At 41.8% G+C, this 20,118-nt stretch overlaps 3 protein-coding genes across 3 annotated transcripts in view; 2 read left to right on the top strand and 1 right to left on the bottom strand.

The window, feature by feature from the left end:
• The window catches only part of arrdc1b (arrestin domain containing 1b), a 39,597-nt gene extending 32,828 nt beyond the window's left edge, over positions 1-6,769 (top strand). Inside the window, exons 4-8 of the mRNA XM_085793994.1 lie at positions 367-521; positions 890-1,072; positions 1,455-1,631; positions 2,471-2,933; positions 4,054-6,769. Coding sequence (XP_085650120.1) covers positions 367-521; positions 890-1,072; positions 1,455-1,631; positions 2,471-2,933; positions 4,054-4,118 — 1,043 coding nt within the window. The 3' untranslated portion in view covers positions 4,119-6,769. The remainder of the gene's footprint in view (positions 1-366; positions 522-889; positions 1,073-1,454; positions 1,632-2,470; positions 2,934-4,053) is intronic.
• Positions 6,770-7,753: 984 nt separating this feature from the next.
• slc31a2 (solute carrier family 31 member 2) lies at positions 7,754-13,980 on the top strand. The gene is made up of 4 exons (XM_085793995.1): positions 7,754-7,921; positions 10,804-10,870; positions 11,842-12,070; positions 12,609-13,980. The coding sequence occupies exons 1-4, from the start codon at positions 7,916-7,918 to the stop codon at positions 12,772-12,774; spliced, it is 468 nt and encodes a 155-aa protein (XP_085650121.1). The 5' UTR covers positions 7,754-7,915; the 3' UTR covers positions 12,775-13,980.
• Positions 13,971-20,118, bottom strand: part of niban2a (niban apoptosis regulator 2a) — a 33,000-nt gene continuing 26,852 nt past the window's right edge. Inside the window, exons 10-14 of the mRNA XM_085793991.1 lie at positions 19,684-19,839; positions 19,316-19,429; positions 18,078-18,185; positions 17,562-17,673; positions 13,971-16,694 (exon numbers count right to left, since the gene is read on the bottom strand). Coding sequence (XP_085650117.1) covers positions 15,832-16,694; positions 17,562-17,673; positions 18,078-18,185; positions 19,316-19,429; positions 19,684-19,839 — 1,353 coding nt within the window. The 3' untranslated portion in view covers positions 13,971-15,831. The remainder of the gene's footprint in view (positions 16,695-17,561; positions 17,674-18,077; positions 18,186-19,315; positions 19,430-19,683; positions 19,840-20,118) is intronic.

The raw sequence follows: 20,118 nt of genomic DNA, 5'->3' as shown, positions 1-20,118 counted from the left end.
TTGGCTCTGAGCTCCTCTCCCCTCCAGTCTGGCTGCTTTCTCCCCAAATAGTTATTTTTATCTCCCTCTTCTTAAATTTCCTGCCCTCCGGACTTTCTCCTTTCTGTTCCCTCCTCTTCTGTGTCCTTTGCTTGAGTCACTAAAACAATGTCCTTTTTCCATGTGCAGGGACCATTATCAAAGGCTCCCCAGAGGCATTTAGATTATTAATAACTTTAAAACACAATCTCTACTATTTTTGTTTGATTTCTAGTCCTTTTATTATTTAAAAAAAAAGTGTCAGTGTTGGTCTTGACCTCACCAGGAATGTCAGTCTCTGTCCTCTGTGTCACAGTATTATCTCTGCTGTCCTCTTCCTCTCTTCAGTTGCTGTCCCGACGTCCTTCGAGGGACCATTTGGGAAGATAATTTACCGTGTCAGGGCAGCCATCGACACGCCCCGCTTCTCTAAGGATTACAAAGCCCAGAGGGCCTTCTACCTACTCAACCTCCTGAACCTCAATGAGGTGCCCGACATTGAAGTAAGTATAACTGTTCTGTTCTGCTGAGTAAACCTGGCACTGGATTGATACTGTATTTTTTATATATATATAGTCTGGAGACAGGCAGGGGGAGATGGGAGCTCTAATGCACTGTATCTCTTTATTTGATCAGCCTTTGTCTTGATCAAGACTTATTTGATTTCATGACAGAGCTGCATCTAATTCATTTTCTCCTTTACTCCACTGATTTAGTGACTTATCATTCACTCTCTTCCCGTCATGGCTGTCAGTTTCCCCTTCCGTCGCAGGAACAGATTATCAGCACAGCATCGGCTAATGAGGCTTCTTGAGAACTAACGACGCACAAACAAAACATTTACCCCGTGACTCTGTCTCTGTCTCTGCAGCGTTCCAGCTCTGCTGTGACCACCAAGAAATTCACCTACCTCCTGGTGAAGACGGGGACGCTGATGCTGAAAGCTCGCAGCGACCTGAGGGGGTACATCCCAGGTCAGGTCATCAAGTTAGCCACTGAGATCCACAACAAGTCTGGGAAGGACACAGGATGTGTACTGGCCAGTCTCATACAGGTACAGTGCAAAGTGGATTATTGGATATAATGAAAATTAGAAAAAGACATGTGTCCCCATATTCTGTGCTCTGTCCCATATACCATTATTAGGATCACAACCAGTGTGCACTGCCCACTGGAAATTTCCATTTTAGTAGGTATTGACCTTTTAGAGATGTGTTATAAATCTCTGCTTGGGCTGTGGAGCTTCAGCCGCAATCGTTCGTGGAATTGATCGTTTCATGTGAGCACATGCAATCTCTGTTCAGTAAGAACGGGTTTCCACATCTATTTCAAAGGAGCAGGTTTCTCTGTAATATCAAGAGGTGAGTGAAATGGTGTGAAGACACTTTCACATCTTTTCATGTCTATGTTTTTTTTTTTTTCTTCCCACACCCCAGAAAGTGACCTATAAGACCAAGCGGCCTTTGTTTGACCTGCGGACCATTGCAGAGGTGGAGGGAGCCGGAGTGAAAGCAGGAAAACACGCAGAGTGGAGGGAGCAGATCATCGTCCCTCCTCTTCCTCAGTCAGCGCTGGCTGGCTGCAGCCTCATAGACATCGACTATTTCATCCAGGTCTGTGCGTGTGCGCGCGTGTGTGTGTGTGTGTGTGTGTGTGTGTGTGTGTGTGTGTGCCTGTTATTATACCAGCTCAGTAGCACCTTTTACATAACTTCATTTTATTTGTTCAACAAGCGAGCTATTTACATCCTGATGAGTAATATATTTGTTAAAGGGATAGCTCAACATTTTGGTAAATTAGCCCATTGCCATAATCCCTATAGGAACATTGTTGGAACATTACAAGACGGAGTTGTTGTCGAAGTAAATGCAGAGATTGCTTGCCAAAAAACCGCCCGCGACGGGAACGCACATCAGTGGTTTTGCATGAATTTACCTCAAAAACAACTCTGTCTCGTAACGTTCCGTTATTATCTCATAACATGGTGAATGTGCAGGTCACAACTTGTCCACCAGAGCGTTTTGGAGTTGTTGGATTGTGTATTATGAGTTTGATGAGGGAAACCAAGAAATCCCATGAGCCTCTGTAGTGTAGCTCTGAGCAGCTTGCGGCTCTGCTCCGCCGTTCTAAAAATTGCTTGAAGGTAACGGACCTACTCCTAAAACTATAGAGATTATGGCAACCAATTTGCCAAAATGTTGGACTATCCCTTTAAGTGTATTCATTCAAACCAAAGAATTATCAATGACACCCTCCCATATCTCATTTTAAGCTGGAAATAAATGGTAAAAATAGATATTTCAGTAGTTCAGGTTTTCACCCAGTTTTATTTCCCCAAACTTCTGTTCAATCTTCAGGTTAAATCTAATTTAATTCATTAGAATGAGCCCTGCAGTAGAAGTATTGTAGTAATAGAAATATTCTCCCTTCATGAGTTCTTATTGTGTTACAGGTGTCGCTAAAATCTCCAGAGGCGATCGTCACTCTGCCCATCTACATTGGGAACATCGCTGTCAACTTGTCTCCATCGAGGACCATTCCCTCCAGTCCAGAACACTGCGGTGTCTCCATCGTACCCAGAGCTTCGGGGGTGACTCCCAGTGCCCCGCCGGCAGAGGAGGACCCGGAGGATGGTTTGTGTGCGGGGGGGCCGGCCAGCGAAGAGATCCCAACCAAGAGCCACTCTCAGCAGGATCCCTCATGTCAGCCGGTCACCATGTCCCCCAGCGCCTTCAGCCACGCACCGGGCGCAGCGCTGCCTCCCAGCCACAGACGGCCCGACGTGTCCGCACCTCTGTTCTGTGTGTCCACCGGGGCCACCATACCTTTCTTCACCGAGGGAAACGTGACTCCTGTACCCACTTCCTGTTCTCTCATTCTCCCTCCGGAGTACAGCAGCTGTGACTACCCTCATGGTGTGTCATCCGTGCAACCTTTCACACTGACAAACAGGCAAACTAATGCACATGCAGGGACACAGATGCATAGACAGTATTGGTTTGATGTGATGACCAATTTTATACTCATAATCACAGTTAATAGTAGTCAAGGCATTTTTATGTTTTTACTAAAGTCAAGTCTGGCAAAAAGTTGTCTGAAGTTCAGTCTTTAAAAACTATTAAACCCTGACTGATGGTGAGTCAGCAGTTCATTCCTGTAGTAGTGTTTATGTGTCCTCCCTTTTAAGTAAACCAGGTAAAGTAATCACCAAGTTACAGCCAAGTTGTAGCTCACCGCAGCTGTGAACACTAAGTTATATCAGTTTGTCAAAGGCAAAACCTGAAAGACATTCCAGAAAAATCCTGTAATGCAGCTCTTCTTATAGAAAAGTCCTGACAATGACAGGACTGCCCAAAATGTCTTTGGAAAAATAGAAATGGATTTTCTATTTTTTCTGTGGATTACCATAATCCCCAAACTTTATGCCTGATGTCTCCACAATAGCTGGCAACTGAAATTACACTTCTGTTGAGGGATAACGTGACACTGTGAAAATTGGGCACTGGTTGTGTTTTTTTTTTAAAACGCTGCAAACGTCTTAGTATCCTAAATGTTCTAGCCTCGGCTTCCGAGTTAATGAAGATAACCACATTTAAAATTCAAATGAAATCAAGTTAAGGATGACCTGTCACTGCAGATACCTCCACACAAATTACTGCTAAACTAGTGACACTAGAATAGATGTGAGTTCATTAAATGTGGTTGCTTCGGTCTTTACTGTATTTAATTATGTAACAGACCTATAGTAAATCAATATCTAGTTACCACAGAAATCCACATTTATTGTTTCCTAACAAATCTGTGAAGGGTCAAAATCACATTTAGGCCAGGTTACGTGAATAATGTTGACCTAGTGGACACAAGATAAAAACATATTGTATTATTTATGTGCTGTATTATTTGGCCGTCCAGCACGGTAGTGGTTGGCATATGAACAGATGGGTGCATGAATCACACTCTGTATAACAGATACTCACTGACTCACAGAAGCTGGTGGTACAGTGGCTATTATTGACCCTTGTTTGTGTGTTTCAGAGCCCCCACCTTCTTATGAGGAAAGCTGCAGTAGCGCCAACTCCAGTTTCAGCAGTAGACAGTAGAGAAGAGGCAGGTGATGAGACATCGTGGCCACGCCCACCCACACCTGTCTGCGACGGCCTCTCGACAAATCAGGACAATCAGACGTGCTGGGTGAAAGAAGATGGACAGTAACACCCCTCCCTTTTTTTTCTTTGTCCTCAGATAATTAAAAAAGGGATCATATCTTATATCGGATATAAGAATTTTACTTTCACCTCATGTCCCTGCAGGTCATGTCAGACAGAATGGGTGAATATCACTGTGCCTAAAAGAAGTATTTTGGATTGTCACACAGCGTTTTGAACATTCGGTGATAGGACTTGTTTCCTTCTGGAGGCAGGGTGGTAGGGGCAGTCTGTTTGGTTTTTGTTTTTCAAATTGATTGTTGCATCTGTGATGCCTTGAACGTGACCATGGCCGGCTGAAGGCACCGGTTTGACCAGACCAAACGTTAGCCTTTTGTGTGTGGTGTCAAACCTTTTTGTGCACTTGTTGTCGTTATTGTTGTTGTTGTCGGTCAACTGCATCTGAGTGTGTGTCCTCATCATCATCAGCAGGGCAGAGCTGTCTTCATGCTGGGTATCAAGAGGAGAGCGTACAGGCACACGTCCTGTTCTGTCTGTGAAACAAATGAGAACCACTGTGTGCAGCATCTGTTCTTGATCTACTTTCAAAGTCATGTTCGTGGTTTTTAATCCTGTACACAGGGGATTTAAAGAGAAATAATGTCTTTGGGGAAAACCTCTCAGTTCTATGATTTGAAACACGGGTAACTCAAAAAACAAAGACAATACTTTTAACACATTTTAAAACATTTTTATCTATTTGGATCGTTAACATATGCCAATGAATTTAAAAAAAAAAAAAGTTCTGTCAATATAAGATTTTAAATTCATATAAAAATGTCAAATCCCACACATAGAGGAGCACATGATCTGAATGTCTGTGCTGCCTCATATAACTGAGAGGTTCTGCTCTGAGGCCAGTTTTGTATTCAGGGGACAGCTTACCTGCAAGTGAGACTCATTTTTCCTGCAGCAGGATGCAGGACTGCAGAACCGACGCAGTCTGTCTCTGCCCTCTTGTGGTCATTGCTGGTACCAACTGAAACGCTTTAGTCCTGCTTCTGCAACACACCAGCTGAGGCCATTTTATTGTCTTTCACACGTCTGTTGAGCAGAAACTGACAAATCGAGGGTTAAGATGTGTGTTTTAACGTGTTTCGTGTCATCTTTTCAGTGTGAGTAGGGAAGAGATTGTGTGTAGTTTTCCTCCTCTTTGTTGCCTTAATTTTCTTTTTTGTGTTGCATCAGTGGGAAGAAAGTTGGAGTGCATGGGTTTCTGTGAGTGTGCACATCTACTGTACATGTGTGTATGAAAGTATGAGTGTAAAATATTGTTTGTTTGTTTGTTTGGATGATGCTAACCTACTCAAATAGAGTTGTGATTCAGTATGTAACATTGTCTGTTGGGGGGTGTTTCTTTGCCTGTGTAGAAAGGGCTGGGTGATCATTTATAGTGTAATCATATAGTGATCCTATCATGTATCAAACTGCAAATTTATTTATCAACAAAAATATTTACTGTAGTTTTTGTTTTGCACATAGAAAAACTGGTCCTGTAATGCAAAACAGTTCATTGTTTCGAGCATCAGTTTGGTTTGTATCTGACTTTGCATACACTTCTTCTCGTCTTATTATGTGAAAATACTGATGACAGAAAATAATTCTATAAAGATGATTTAAACCCTGTCACACAGGCTGCAGCCCCAACTGTGTTGAAAAACCTTCAGCACACATTTGCTGTCACTTTCCTGTGGGGAAAACAATACCACTGAAAATCTTAAGCACAATTGCTGTACTGAATGTTTGTGTGACTGTCGCTGTGTTCGTCTTATTATAACACATTTAAGTACAATCTCAACTTAAAGCCAACATTCAAACCTGTGAAGAAAGAAAAAAAACAAACATGTTTTCTCCTGACTGCAGAAGATGTCGCCACGTGTTGTTAAGGATTCAGAAATGTTCACAGACAAACTGCTTTCAACCTTAGAAATCTAGCACTCATCCCAAACAATGGTATTATGGCTCTATTATTGTGACTGCATGCCTTAAACAGTCTGGATTCCCACCTCCCCTTACAGGAGCCTCTCTCCTCTTCTCTGTCAGGGAGGACATCAGGATGTGCTCCCGCAGCTCTTCCTGTCCCGCCTCCTGTGGACTGTGCTGAATGCACTTGATGTATACAAATGTAGCTTTTAAAAAACAGTGAGGACACTGGACTTTTGGACCTGTTGAACGTTTTTTTCTATACTTATTTTAGACAATATGTGCAATTCCTCTCATCTTCATGAACAATGCGGCAGCAGCAGCAGCTTGGTTCCCTGAAGTAATTTCATGCTGCCTTTATCAACCCTGATTCTGTTGAATTCTTTTCCACCAAAAGGTACAATAGCTTTACAGTATGAAGCCCCACTTTTATTTCATCCTCCCCTCCTCACATATAATGATGAGTGGTGTCTGGTTTTGTATTTTTCTACTTGTAAACTGTTTACAGGTGCAGTATGCAGATACTAATGGTAGCACCTCAACCAGTAAATGTAATATTTCAACTTGCAGTGCGGAATCAAAGTTGTACTGTACAGTATAACAATAAAATTATATGACATGCATCTGTGTTGTTTATGATGTCAGAGTCAGTTTTGTGGTTTTCACATGGGAGCGTTATATAACAGGAAATGTTATTTGTGTGGCACCTTTCAACAAGGCAACGTGTACGCAGTTGGGCAAAAGCCAGATCTAAGTGTAAAGGGTCAATAATCTGAACCATGACATGTACTGTATATTTAGAAACACAGTTGGCAAGCTCATGGTTGCATGTGTTGAAAAGTGCAGCCAGCTTCAGGTGTAACCAGTGAGTAAAGAAGGCTGGGATAAAGATGTTTGCTGAAGCTGAGATCACAGGAGGCTGCAGCAGTGCACTTGATCCATTTTGATAGAAACTGCAGTGATTGCATTCAGCACAGGCTAAACTGACAAACACAGAGACCATCAATGATTCATATTTGCAGTTTGCAAAGAGCAGAGCAAAAAAAAAAAGTGACAGTACATGTTGCCACAGATGTCACAATTGGATGGCAGCTCTTTGTTGAATAATACAGACAATGCGACATATCGGAATGAAAAAATTAAAAATATTTTTTTTTTTACCTAGTACATGTTAATTATGTATAGGTTTCACTGAATAGTTTCATATTCTCGCTTGGTTTTGACACTTCAGTAGCCAATAAGCTACGAGTTACTTCGGCTGTCTCCGTCCGTACATCACGTACCCCAAACCACGCATGCGCACTACCATGTTGAAAAATGTCCGCTGACTACATTCCTCAGACAATGCTCGTTATATACGGGCTGTAATGTAACTTTTCATCAGATGTATCCACCCTGCTCGATGCTGCGAAAGCATTTGGGCTTCCGGGTAGCAGGAGCATGATTCAAATCACCTTTTAGAGCTACTATTACCACACTGGTCCTTTGTGTCCAGTTGCTGGTAAAAACTCCACTAACCGTCAGCCCTCGCTTTATTGTCTGAAGTCACGCGGTCGGTCGTGTAGCGGCTGTTGAGCTCAGTCTGCAGGACGGGTCTCTGGGTCTCTGGGTCTCTGGCCACGGTTACCGAGGTGGTGCTACGACCGGACAGGAGGCTCGTGCCAGCGGCAGCTCCAGCCCGCGCGCTGAACGGCAGCTGTGTGATGGGGAGCACGAGCGAGTAGCTGCTGAAACTGTGTCGTTAATCTCCGCTCATCAACTTCACCAAGATGCAGGTAAGTTGCGCATTTTAAATACTGTCACTGCAGCACCTACACAGCTGTTTGTGTAGCATTGTAGATGTGAGTGAGTCAGCGAGAGGACAACTTGTGATATAGTCTCTGCAGGGAGTTGGCCAACAGAGAAGGACTTGGACGACTTGCTCGGGTTTGACCCAGTTAGACGGTGCAGCCAGTTTAGAACAGGTTTGTTGGCTGTGAGTCTGGAGCGACCTGTCACAGCTCCAGAGGACCTGTGAGCAAAACAAGCTTGTTATAAAAGGCCTCTTTAATCGCTTTAGTCAAACACGGCCAATTTGCATTGACATTAAAATTGATTTGCATGTTAGTAAAAGCTTCACTATGATCTCTAAGAAGGTACGATAGCAGCTCATTGAACTCAAATAAACTTCATGCATCTAGCCTACTATAATATTAATATTTACTTTATTTGAATTCAACTGACTTTTTATTGCATTCAATGTTTTTTTGAAAACATTGTATTGACTCAGTGCATGTGCATTTTCTTTGAATAAAATAATGCTTTATTTCACTTGAAACATTTTATAGGCTAGTTGTAGTAGAACACTCTGGTTTTAAAAATTCTGACACCAGTGGTAACTAAGAGTTTGGGCAGTTTCGTAAATCATCTAAAAAAGTTATGAAATGCATTGAGAACTTGCCATGAATGTAAAGTCCATGTGGGTCAAAGGGTTAGTTAACATACAGGCTTTTGAGAGGACACTGTTTGTCATGGAAACAGTGGTCTCAGTTTGTGGTCTCAACACTAACCTGAGTTAGTTTCTTGAGATAAGCTCACAATGCTCAGGCAGACTTGACTTGCATAAACTACACTTGACTTTCATTGTTTCCAAATTCCTCAAATAACTATGTTCTCTATATTTACTATAAGTATACACATCTTAGACCCAGAAAAGAGTGAATAGGTATAAAGATTTTTAAACTTCTTCCCTCTCCTCCTTCAGCATAGATTACTGTATTGTATGTAATCCAAATTATTCACTCAGACTCTGATATGTTGGCTGATGCTTTTGTTCCCTTTTTTTTCTTACTTCAATGTTTAGAATAAACTCCAATAACAAGTCAAAGGTTATATACATCAGTTAACAATAAAAAAAACAGTTGCCTTTTTTTTTTTACTGTTACTTTTAATGGGGTCAAAAGAACCAGATTTTTACCATTTAGCCTATATACCAGATATAGGAACTAATACCACATAGTAAGGTGACATGAAGGTCATAACTTTCACAACTCTAGAGAACCAGTTCTTCCTCTATTCCAGCTCTCATTAGATATTATTTATAAATTTAGTTGCCATTTCCAATAATAACATTAAGATAGCAGCTAAGATTTGGGAGTATCAAGACATTACTAAAAAGACACCAACAGGTTTTAGACAATGTGCTGAGGAGAGACACCTGAGGTGAAAGCTAAAATCATATCCAAACAGATCGTAATGGATACCTGTCACTGTTTCCAGTTTGTATTCATCCACTCAGTGTGTTTCTTTGTTTGTTAGCCTATACTGCCTCACAGCCAAACTAATCTTGATGAAGGGTTTTTACAAGCTGTTGGATCATCTGACTGTCATTTCTTTCCTGCAGGATGACATTTTACTGATGTCACTGCCAAAACCAGCAATTAACACAGTCAGTGCAATGTTATTATTATGATTATGAGGACCAAAGCTTTAGAAAATAAGAGCCACGTTGCAATTATCCTATTATGGTTTTGACCTTTTAGTGACATTGTACTATGACATGTTGCTTAAACAATTATGCACCTGGCTAAGACCTGAAAACCAGGAGGCCTCTCACAACTTAGTGCTTCCTCCCTTTATTTATGTCATTGGTTACTGCAGCACTTTTCTTATACCTGAGAGAAATGTCACTTATGTTGAGAATGTGGAGAATTGAGTTGAATAAGTGAATGATTGATGGATCATTGATAAATACTTTAATAATGACTCGAGAATATGAGATTCATCAGCAGTTGTTGCAGCATCGACATGGACATGGCAGACTCCAGTCAGACCTACAACATTGTGTAGCTGGCGAGAGACAGACATGCATGGGCAGCTGGTGACTTTGCAGGGATGAGGTGATGAGAGTCTGGCAGGAACTGGGCAGCTGACACACACACACACACACACAGACATGCACAAAAACAGTACATTCCTCTGTCAGTCACATCTACAGCAGCAGGGCAGAACAGAGGGTGCTTTTGTGGGACAGCACTTCCTGTAATTGTGAGGCAAAATCAGCTGAATAGATGTTTCTATGTAACATTGTAAATTATACTGTTCTGTGTTTAAGGAATCTGATTATATGTTGAACAGAGGAGGTTTTGAGGTCAGCATAAGAAAGAATAATAATTTTACACCCAGATATGAAGAATTTTCTACAAGACGAGTGCTGAGTTGCCTCTGATCAGCTCTATATGATCAGGCCTTGTCTTTTGCCTGTATCTTATTATGAGGTGTAAATATTTGTATGAGGAAGTTCATTTTATTCTTGTGAGGGTTTGGTGCCTGTAAAAGAGAGAGGCAGTGGTGTGTGCTAAAGTGCCCGCTTCAGTGGCAAGGACGTGTTGTATGTGCCCTTTTTTTTTTCTTTTCGCCCCTGCCCTTCAAAAAGTCTGTGCACGCCACTGGAGCGAGGAAAGGTTGCACAAATGTGTAATCTTAGACAAAGAGTCAGGCTGGCAGAAAATAAGGTCTTGGATAACCGATCTTGTTGGGAAAGAGGACTGAGGTCGGCATTGTTGTAACACCTGTTTCTGTATCAGTTATTCACAATCACAAATGTCTCAGCAGCAGTGAAGTAGTGAACTTCTCTCAGCTGTGTGGATGTTTTAATCGTTTTCTTTTTCTCCTTTAGATGACTTTTGGGGTGTCAAGCAGCGTGACGCTGCTCTTTGACTTCTGGGATGTGCATGGACCAGCAGGTAGGCTAAGACACAAACAGCACCTCTGCCTCAGAGGGACTTCTCCCAGTCATGGGGACGCTATAGAACAAGTTGGATTGGTCGTAGCATACATGACATACCATGGAGGTGTACCAGCATCTATGTTTTCTGATTGCTAAGTAAAGTTTCTGTAATGTCACGTCAAACCTGAGTAGCCACTTAACGTATGTTTACAGCCCGTAGGCTTGAGAGATTAATGCTGGAAACTTTCACTTTGTGGAGAGCAGCAGTTTGGACTCCTGACACTTAGCTGGATACAAATAGTGTCAACATTTCTCAGCAGCAGAACTTTCTCACTTGTCAGTTGGTCTGCACAGTGTCAGCGCCAAACTGAGACAAATATCAAGATATAAGATGATTTCTTTAAATATCCATTACCATATTTGTTTAATTAAAAAATCTACAGGATGAAGCACGGTTTTCTACTAAAAAACTATTTTCCATCATGTGACAAAATACTAAACTAAGTTATGATTGAGCTCCGACCCCAGCAGCATTTATTTGGGAGTTTCCATTACTCAGTAAGACACAATTCAATCTGTACTGAAAGACATTGAGACTAACTTCATAACCAGCCGTAATATATACTGCATTATTTTGTTTTTTTTGTTGTTTCATTTAGATTTTTAGATTCAGTGGGCCAACATGCACTGCACATTGTATACTGGTATATTGTACCATCTGTGTTGAGCTGAAACTGTCCAACAATATTCCCCAGTGTATTATCAGTATGCCTTCACCTCCTGTAAGAAGGAGCCACCATTGCTTTAGCTTTAGAGATGCTGGTAGGTGGATGGTGTTACCTCTGGACAAAGCCAGACACCTGTCTCCAGTCTTTATGCTAAGCTAAGCTAAACTAGTTGGTTTTGGTTTTAGCGTCATAAAAAATGTGGAACTATTCCTTTAAGTGAGAGCGTTTGACACAGGGTGCGGTGTGTCTGTGTCTCCAGGGATGGTGCTGTCAGTGCTGGTGGTCTTGCTGCTGACTGTTTTCTACGAGGTGCTCAAAGTGTGGAGGGTTTGGCTGGGAAACGGCTCCAAGCTGGCCCAGGATCAGTGTCCGGACGCCACCGCCTTACCCTCCTCCCAGGAGAGCATCTCTGTGCTGGAGAGCAGCCCGTCTGAATCCTCACTGACCCCCATACAGTCACACCCTCCAGCTCCAAACAACAGGAACAGGTCAGTACCTTGTTGAAATATAATCAAGCTGAATAAAACACTCAGGAAGCAGATCCTTATCCTTTTCGGATATTTTTCATGTGTTGTATTTATTTCTTTTTTGCATGTCCGAAATAAACTGCTACCAACTAAACAGTGCAGTTAAGAAAAATCCTGAAAGCTGTTTTCTTAGCTCTTTCTCAACCTTTTGATTGAAGCAAACAGAGCTCAGTGATTTCTCCATAGTCATGAGACTTGAGCTGCTCTATTGCTGTCATTTTCTAGCAGTCCCACTGCTCTCTATTGTAGCTGTGTATTAGTTTTTTAGGTTGATGTATTTGTAGGGTTTGTTCACGTACCTCCATTTATGATATATTTATTCCTTAGTGACTGACTGTCTCCATTAAATATCACCTATACTGTCATATTGATCCATAACCCAAAACAATAAGGGAGCTGACTCTCTGACCTGCTGTATGGATCTTGTTCAGTAGTATTTTGCACAAAACTGACCCTCTCATTTGGATTTAACTCGTATATTCCCATCGTTCCTCCTCAGCTGGTTGCTGCACTGTATCCAGACAGTCCTCCACATCCTGCAGGTGACTCTGGGCTACATGCTGATGCTGTGTGTCATGTCCTACAACACCTGGATCTTCCTCGGGGTCATCGTGGGCTCTGTCCTCGGTTATTTCATCTCATTTCCTCTGTTGGGTCAAACCTGATGGTGTGGACAGTTGAGTCACAGAGAGAGAGGAGAGAGGAGAGGAGAGAGGGTCGTTTCCTCCGTGTGTTTAAAGGATCACATGCTCTGGATACTAAATGGGAAACCACTTGTCTAATTTCTTCATGTTCCGTCGTTCTCAGCACATCATTTGTGAACTTCTTCTAACACTTGGGAGCATGAAAAGGGGAACTCTATGATTTCAGTGCTGAGCTGTGTAACACTTCAGTGTTACATGAAATTGATCTGGGTCTTGACCAGTCACCAGTTTCAAAACCTGATTCTCTCTGAGACTGTTAATGTTTAAACACTTCAACAGGGCGTACAAATGTTTAACATTTGTCTCTGACAACATGGAGGATAATATGTGTAATGTAGTGATTCATGAGCTGGTTCTTTTGTGTTTAAAAAGACACTGCTGAAGTTTCTCTTCTCAAACAGTAAACAATCTGAGAGACTTCACTAATGCATATGAAAAAAGTTCTAGTCTCCAAGGTGAGAAGTGCTTCTTGCTTTATCTCTTTTGTTTATTTATCCTAAAAGACTATCCAAGGATTGGAAAAGTAGAAATGCAGTTGAATGGGAAGTCTTTCTACCTACTGTTTCCATAATGTTAAATTGTCCTGTTCAGCACAGACAGATGTTTAAAAACAACTGAAATTTACTGTATATACTAAGACACTACTGATGGTTCTGACATTTCTCATCAGTAAAAGGAAAAGAAAAACCTGACACTTTTTACTACTTAAAAAAAATCAACATTTTGTGGGATGGAACCAATATTTTTACAGCGTTCAGATTTGAATTTCAATCTTGCACTACTTTGGAGAGAAACCTAAAAAGAGACTTGCACTCTGCACAGAGCTTTTCAGTCACAAGTCATGAGACTAATTTGCCAGTTTGAGGAACTGAGTCATGTTCAGCCTGTAAACTGCCCTTGTGTGTCATCTTGAGGTCATAATCACGTGTAAACCAGGAGAGTGAGAGGAGATCGTGTGGTTCTGTCACTGACCAACCACAAACCTGCCTTGTAACTGACTCGTTCAGATATTTTCTAATGAAATGTGCTCCTCTTCTCTTCTGGGAGTCTTTCCAACTATTTTTGTAACTGATCCTGATCATTTGAGTTTGTTTACTGTTGTATTTTTGTGAATGAAGAATATCTCAAAAGACAGTTGATGATAATAATAAAGAATAAAAGTGAAATACTTTTTTTTTCATCCATATATTTTTTAATATAATATATTTATATTTCAAGAAGACAAAGGTGAGCTGTTGACACCACACAGAACAGGCTTTATAATAAATAACAGGAGACGGTGACTGTCAATGGTTCTCTGTTGGTAACAATGGCAGCAAACTCACAATGTGCCTCGGATGCAGTGGCAATAGACATGACAGAGATTTGCAACCACTGTCAACACTGAGAATTAAACTGGAGCTTGGTCTGTCAACTACATATCGAAGTTAAAACAATTCATCCATTATGATGCTGACAACAAAAATGTGGCAGGTCCGATCGTTTCTATACTTTTTACAAAAAACAAATGTAAATAAAGATTTATAGGAAGTTTCCTGGACAGGTCTGTGACATTGGGAGGCATACAATTATAGCATGTACGTATTTATTTACTTAACATTAGTCTGTCTCTACTCTGTAATTCTACTACTGGTACCTCTGTCACATCTTCATCCCTGTAGAGCGACCCCTCCTCCATCCATCTATCATTCATTCTTAAATTTCTTCTTTTTCCTCTTTGAGCAATTGAAAATATTTTTTTGGATATTATTTATTATTATTTCAGTCTATATTAATGTTGCATGGCCAGAGGCTGCCATCTGTTGTACAGACTTGTAAAGACAACTTGTCATTTCTGATTTTAGCTAGAAGCTCTTGATGCAAATTGTGAAACAGCTGAAAACAACACTCATCTTATGTCTGTACTCTGCTGTAAATTTCTATTTAATATTAAATAGTTGGTTCCAGGAAACATTTTTAAATTATTAGTTAATTTGACAACCTTAAAATGAAGCAGTTCCAGACTTGTTTATTTTAGGAATTAAAGCCTGATATTTAGAGTTTATCAAACCTCTTTTATGAAAACACTTTCATCAGGAAGGATAAATATCAGTGATACAGTCACTGATACAGGACATTAGACTCTTGTAAAGGGCAGTTTATCACTGTCACATGAAACCAAACATCTGTACAGCTTGACACCACATTATGTGACTTTGGGTGAAATTAGTTGAATGAAATAAAACAGATTTTAAATAGAAGAGGAGTCACTGGCATCTGTGATTCAACACAACGTATCTTGATCATCTTCACAAGAAACAATGCGTACAGATCCGCTCAAAATGAAGAAAAGAAAACATCTTACCTTTAAAATCACTGAGGAAGAAATAATCATTCCCTGACAGTCTGTGTTGAAACGTAAAGGCCATTTGCAAATATAGGAAATGAAATTACATACTTAAAAAAATACATTTTACAAAAATAGATAGCAATGTTTGACTAAATATAGTAGTTAAAACAAACATAGAAATCCAGAAACCTGTAAAGATTGATTATAGCACCCCCTGCTGCCCAGGTAGAGGCTGTGATTATTCACCTGCATTAGAGTTAAAGGCACAATGTGTAACTTACTTGACCACATGAGTGTGAGACATATTAATAGAAACACAGGCCGGATTTCCGCTCTTCACATCACACACATTGTTGTTTAGTGTTTGTCCCTCACTGTGATGGACTCTCAGCCTGTTGGTATATACACGAAGGAGCCTTGTTTATATAAATCAGATATGTAGAAGTCAGTGTCATATACAAAAGACGTAGAGACTCATTAAGCTGCATAGAGACGAACCATTCACCACTGAGATGTCTCAAAGTCCAGGGGAGGAAGGCAAAGCTGGTTTTGGTTGGCGTGCAATATCAACAATAATAAAGCCAAGGCAACGCTTTGAATTACCTTTAGATCCAATCAAAATTCACTCCACCGCTCTCCCGTTACATATCACGCACACGCTGATGTTTTCAATCTTGTCCACAGTCTTCTCACGCTAAAATCACCTCCACTTCCACCGGGTCGATGATTTTCTTCTCTCCGTTCAGACCGTTAGTGATCAGCGGGGCTTTGCCCTCCTCCGACTTGTCCTGGGTCGGCGACTGGAAACCGCTGTCGTTGCGCGAGCCGGATTCCGTAGCCGGTAGCGACCGCGACGACAGCTCGGAATCCGACTCTGTCGCCGAGCCCTCGGCCACCCGCTCGCTGTCGTCCTCCTGTGGCGCCGTCTCCGTCTCCGTCTCCTCGCTGTGAGCCTCCTTCTTGCTTCCCATCAGGTGCTGCAGCATTGTCTGCGGGGACATCTTGGCACTTGGAGATTTGCTGGGATCTGCTACTATGGTGGTGACGTGCGTGACCTCCTCCTGCAGCCCGTCGTCCACGATGATACGGCCGCTGGTCGGCTCCGTCCTGATCACGTCGCTCTCTTCTTCATCCGTCTCCGGCTCCACCTCCACCATCGGATTAATTAGGTCCCTGATCTCAGTCACGCTGTCAGGAGACTTGGGATCCTCAGGGTTCTCCTCATCCTCTTCCTCGTCCTCCGTTTTCCCCCCGGAGACCTCGGCGCTCTCCTCGGGGATGAGGTCCACCCCAGGAACCTCCAGACACGACTCGTAGGCCAGAGGAACCCCGTCCATCTGGATCATGGACACCACTTGCCTACGTCTTTTCCCGATGGATCCTCCTCTCATTCCGCCTTCAAGCTCGCCGTCCGGTTCATCCTCCCCGAACTTGGAGGCCCAGTCCACAGAGGGGGATTCTCCCAGCAGGTGCAGGTTGGGGTCACTGTTTGTGAGAACGATGCTGTCCCTGAACAGATTGTGTCTCCTCTGGACAGCTGCCTCCTTCACGGCTGGACACAGAAAGAAAGAAAGAAACAAACAAACAAAATCTCAATTTAACCATCCTGTTGTCCTCCTGGGTCAAGGAAGGAAGGACAAAGGGAAAGATGGGAGGAAAGAAGGAAGGGGAAAAGGACGGAAAGATAGGAGGGAGGTAACAGATTGGGTCAAAAAGGAAGGAAGAAGTAAGGACGAAGGGAAAGAAAGAAGGGAGAGAAAAAGGATTTTGGAAAGAAAATGAAGATGGAGGGAGAGAACAGATTTGTTCAAGGAAGGAAGAAGAATGGAGGAAAGAAGGGGACAGATCAGGTCAATTGGATCAAAAGAAGTAAGGATGGAATGAAGGAAGGAAGGCAGAAAGGACAAAGGGAAAGATGGGAGGAAAGAAGGAAGGGAAGACAGAAGGAGGAAGGGAACAGATTGGACCAATTGGGTCAAAAAGGAAGGAAGAAAGGGAGGAAGGACAAAGGGGAAGATGGGAGGAAAGAAGGAAGGGGAAAAGGAAGGAAAGATAGGAGGGAGGTAACAGATTGGGTCAAAAAGAAAGGAAGAAGTAAGGACAAAGGGAAAGAAGGAAGTGAGGGAAATAGGATTTTGGAAAGAAGAAAGGGAAAAAGGAAGAAAAGAAAGATGGAGGGAGGGAACAGATTCGTTCAAGAAAGGAAGAAGATGGGAGGAAAGAAGGGAACAGATCAGGTCAATTGGATCAAAAGAGTCCAATTGGGTCAAAAAGGACGGAAGGAAGGGAGGGAAAAAGGATTGTGGAAAGAAGGAAGGGAGAAAGGAAGGTGGAGGAAGGGAACAGATTGAGAAGAAGCATGTAGTTACAGTAAATGACAAATTCTTGCTAACAACCAGCATTGCTGCTTGGCACTCACCCATCATTATATCCTTGGTGACCGACTGCAGCACCACCTCCTCAAAGATATTCTCCACCAGCAAGAAACGGGAGAAGTCCTCGAATATCAGTTCTTTAAAGCGCGGCAGCTCCTGGGGAGGGAGGGAGGGAGGGAGGGAGAGGACAGTAATGAGTTTCTGCTAAGTGTCATTTATTTCCATTAATGTTTTCTGATCCCTGCAGTGTGCATTCATCACTTGACATCTCTGCATGTGTTTTCAGGAAGGGATGAATCATCCACTGGGAAGGGACACATACTAAGTACTTAATTCCACATATACCACGCATCTTCGTATTGATACATGCACTTACACATTTTAGCAGCACTGATATCAGGCCTGTTGACATAACTTATGATTTTCTGTCCACCCTCACAGGGGAGGTTTCTGAGACTTAGCTGTCTCAATTCTTAATTTAATCGGGTGGGAAAAAGTCACATTGCTGTGATAAAAAAGTGTTGTGAAAGACAAACAGGGTTTTTGAAGGTGCAACTCACAGGTGAGCAGGATGGCGAGAGCTGCTGGAGCATGTACGGGATGATGATCTGCAGCAGAGCTTCTCTGAAGAACTTCTTGCGCACGGTGCTGCTGTCGTAGTCGTATTTCTGACAGGGAGAGAGCAGAAATGTATCTAGAGCTCAGTGACTCAACAGCTTTTCTATTTGTCTAGTAAACAGTATTTATCTGTGAACTTCATCCACCTCTGCTGAATCTTCTATTCCTCCCTGGAGATATGTAAATGCCACTGTGCACGTTGTCTCTGTAAATGAACCTCTGATAGATTTCTGTTGGTGAGTCATTTAAATTACTTTGACCAAATCAAGCCTGAGCGCAGCATCTCATTCATCACACCAAGAATTGACCTTGAAAACATCATTTTAAGATGACGTACAGCTGAGACAACTACAAATGGAATTCAAATAACCTTCAGTGTTTTCAGGTGGAGGAAGAAAACTGCAAAACACCTGCATGTAAAGGTACCACTAGAGTTAGCTGAACTAATTCTGACACTTCTATTATTATTCCTCATTCTCTGTTTATTTCTCTATATCTTATTATTATTTGGTCATCTGCAGCCACTAAAGATATTAGAAAACTTCAAATTGCACAGAACAAAGCAGCTAGGATTGCTCTCAATTGTTCACTGCATGCAAATATCTTAAAAATGCATTGGAATTTATCATGGCTTCTGGTTGAAGTCGGACTAAAATGAAGCCTCAACTTTCATGAGAAGTTTGATTAGCAATAAAAAACCACAATATTTCTCAGATTTCTGTTCACCAGTAATGTCAACAAATATGCAACCAGAGAATCAAGATATGATCACTTACTGGCACCTAAACCAAGAACAAACATTTTAAAACGTACTGTAATATACAGAGCCATTATAGGATGGAACACATTACCGTACCTAATAACATCAAAAATATTACCTCAAAACACATTTTAAAAAGGTAGTAATAGACTATTTAAATAAATTGTAAATTCAATGAATAAGAAATATATAACGCATAATAATTTATTCTAGGAATTATTTGTGGGTTGAACTGTTGTGGTAATGTAGTACCTAATAATGTAGTTAGACTAGACCAGTGATCTGTAACAGGGATGAATGTGAGCATGTACTATGTTCTTTTTAAATTGCAGTGGGGACCCCAGGAAGAATAGCTAGGGGATCCTATAAATAAACAAATAAAAATAAATAAACAAATCTTATTAATTTAGTCTGTTTCACCTTCAGAACTCTGTCCTGGCATCTCTGGATGGTCTTGCACAGGTCGTCTTCTCCCTGGGTCTCCAAAGACTGGTGCAGCAGCTGCTCGAATGTGTACACAGAGTTGTCCATTTGCTATAAAAAACAAAAACAAAACAAAAAATGTGTTATACAGATGCACTTGAACACAGCTTCAGCTCAAGTTTCTTTAGAACGTGTCATATCCTTTTTGTCCAGCAGGTGGGAGTAGAGACTTGGCTACAGGCGGGACAGGCTGCTGTCTTGCTAAGGACTAGGGAGTGTTTTCAGGCTGTCTGCCATGTAATGCTGTTTCTTTGTACATGCTCGTTCATTCTGTTAAACCTGGGAAAAGGGCTGTGACACCTCACCTCCCTCATGAGGATCTGAGATCTGCTGATAAACACGGAGGGGCTGGAGACGTCGAACCTCTGCTGCAGCCCCTCCAGGTTGAGCTCATCCACCTTCTCGTAGCAGCTCTGCATCTTCACGGGGTGGAAGGCCAGCATCGAGAGTCTCTCCATCGGCTGAGGGGAAGAAAGACAGAGGAAGGTAATGGTGATCGTACATGTATCATTAAAGCAGTATTTACACCAAAACACACAAAAAATTACTTTAAAAAATACAAACGCTGATTGATCAGATTCAGCCACTGAGATCAGTGAAGTCTAGCACTAACATGACCGAGAATCTTAATCCATATTAGACAATACTCCTCAAATTCCCACATACAACCATTTATCCATATTCCTTAATAGTTTTGAGCCTTATCAGGAGTCTAAGTGACCAAGTTAAACTGAATTACT

This window comes from Trachurus japonicus, chromosome 12 (assembly GCF_045865225.1).
Source record: "Trachurus japonicus isolate A0001 chromosome 12, Traja_1.0".
NCBI classification, from domain to species: domain Eukaryota; kingdom Metazoa; phylum Chordata; class Actinopteri; order Carangiformes; family Carangidae; genus Trachurus; species Trachurus japonicus.
This window is presented reverse-complemented; position numbering and strand designations above follow the sequence as displayed.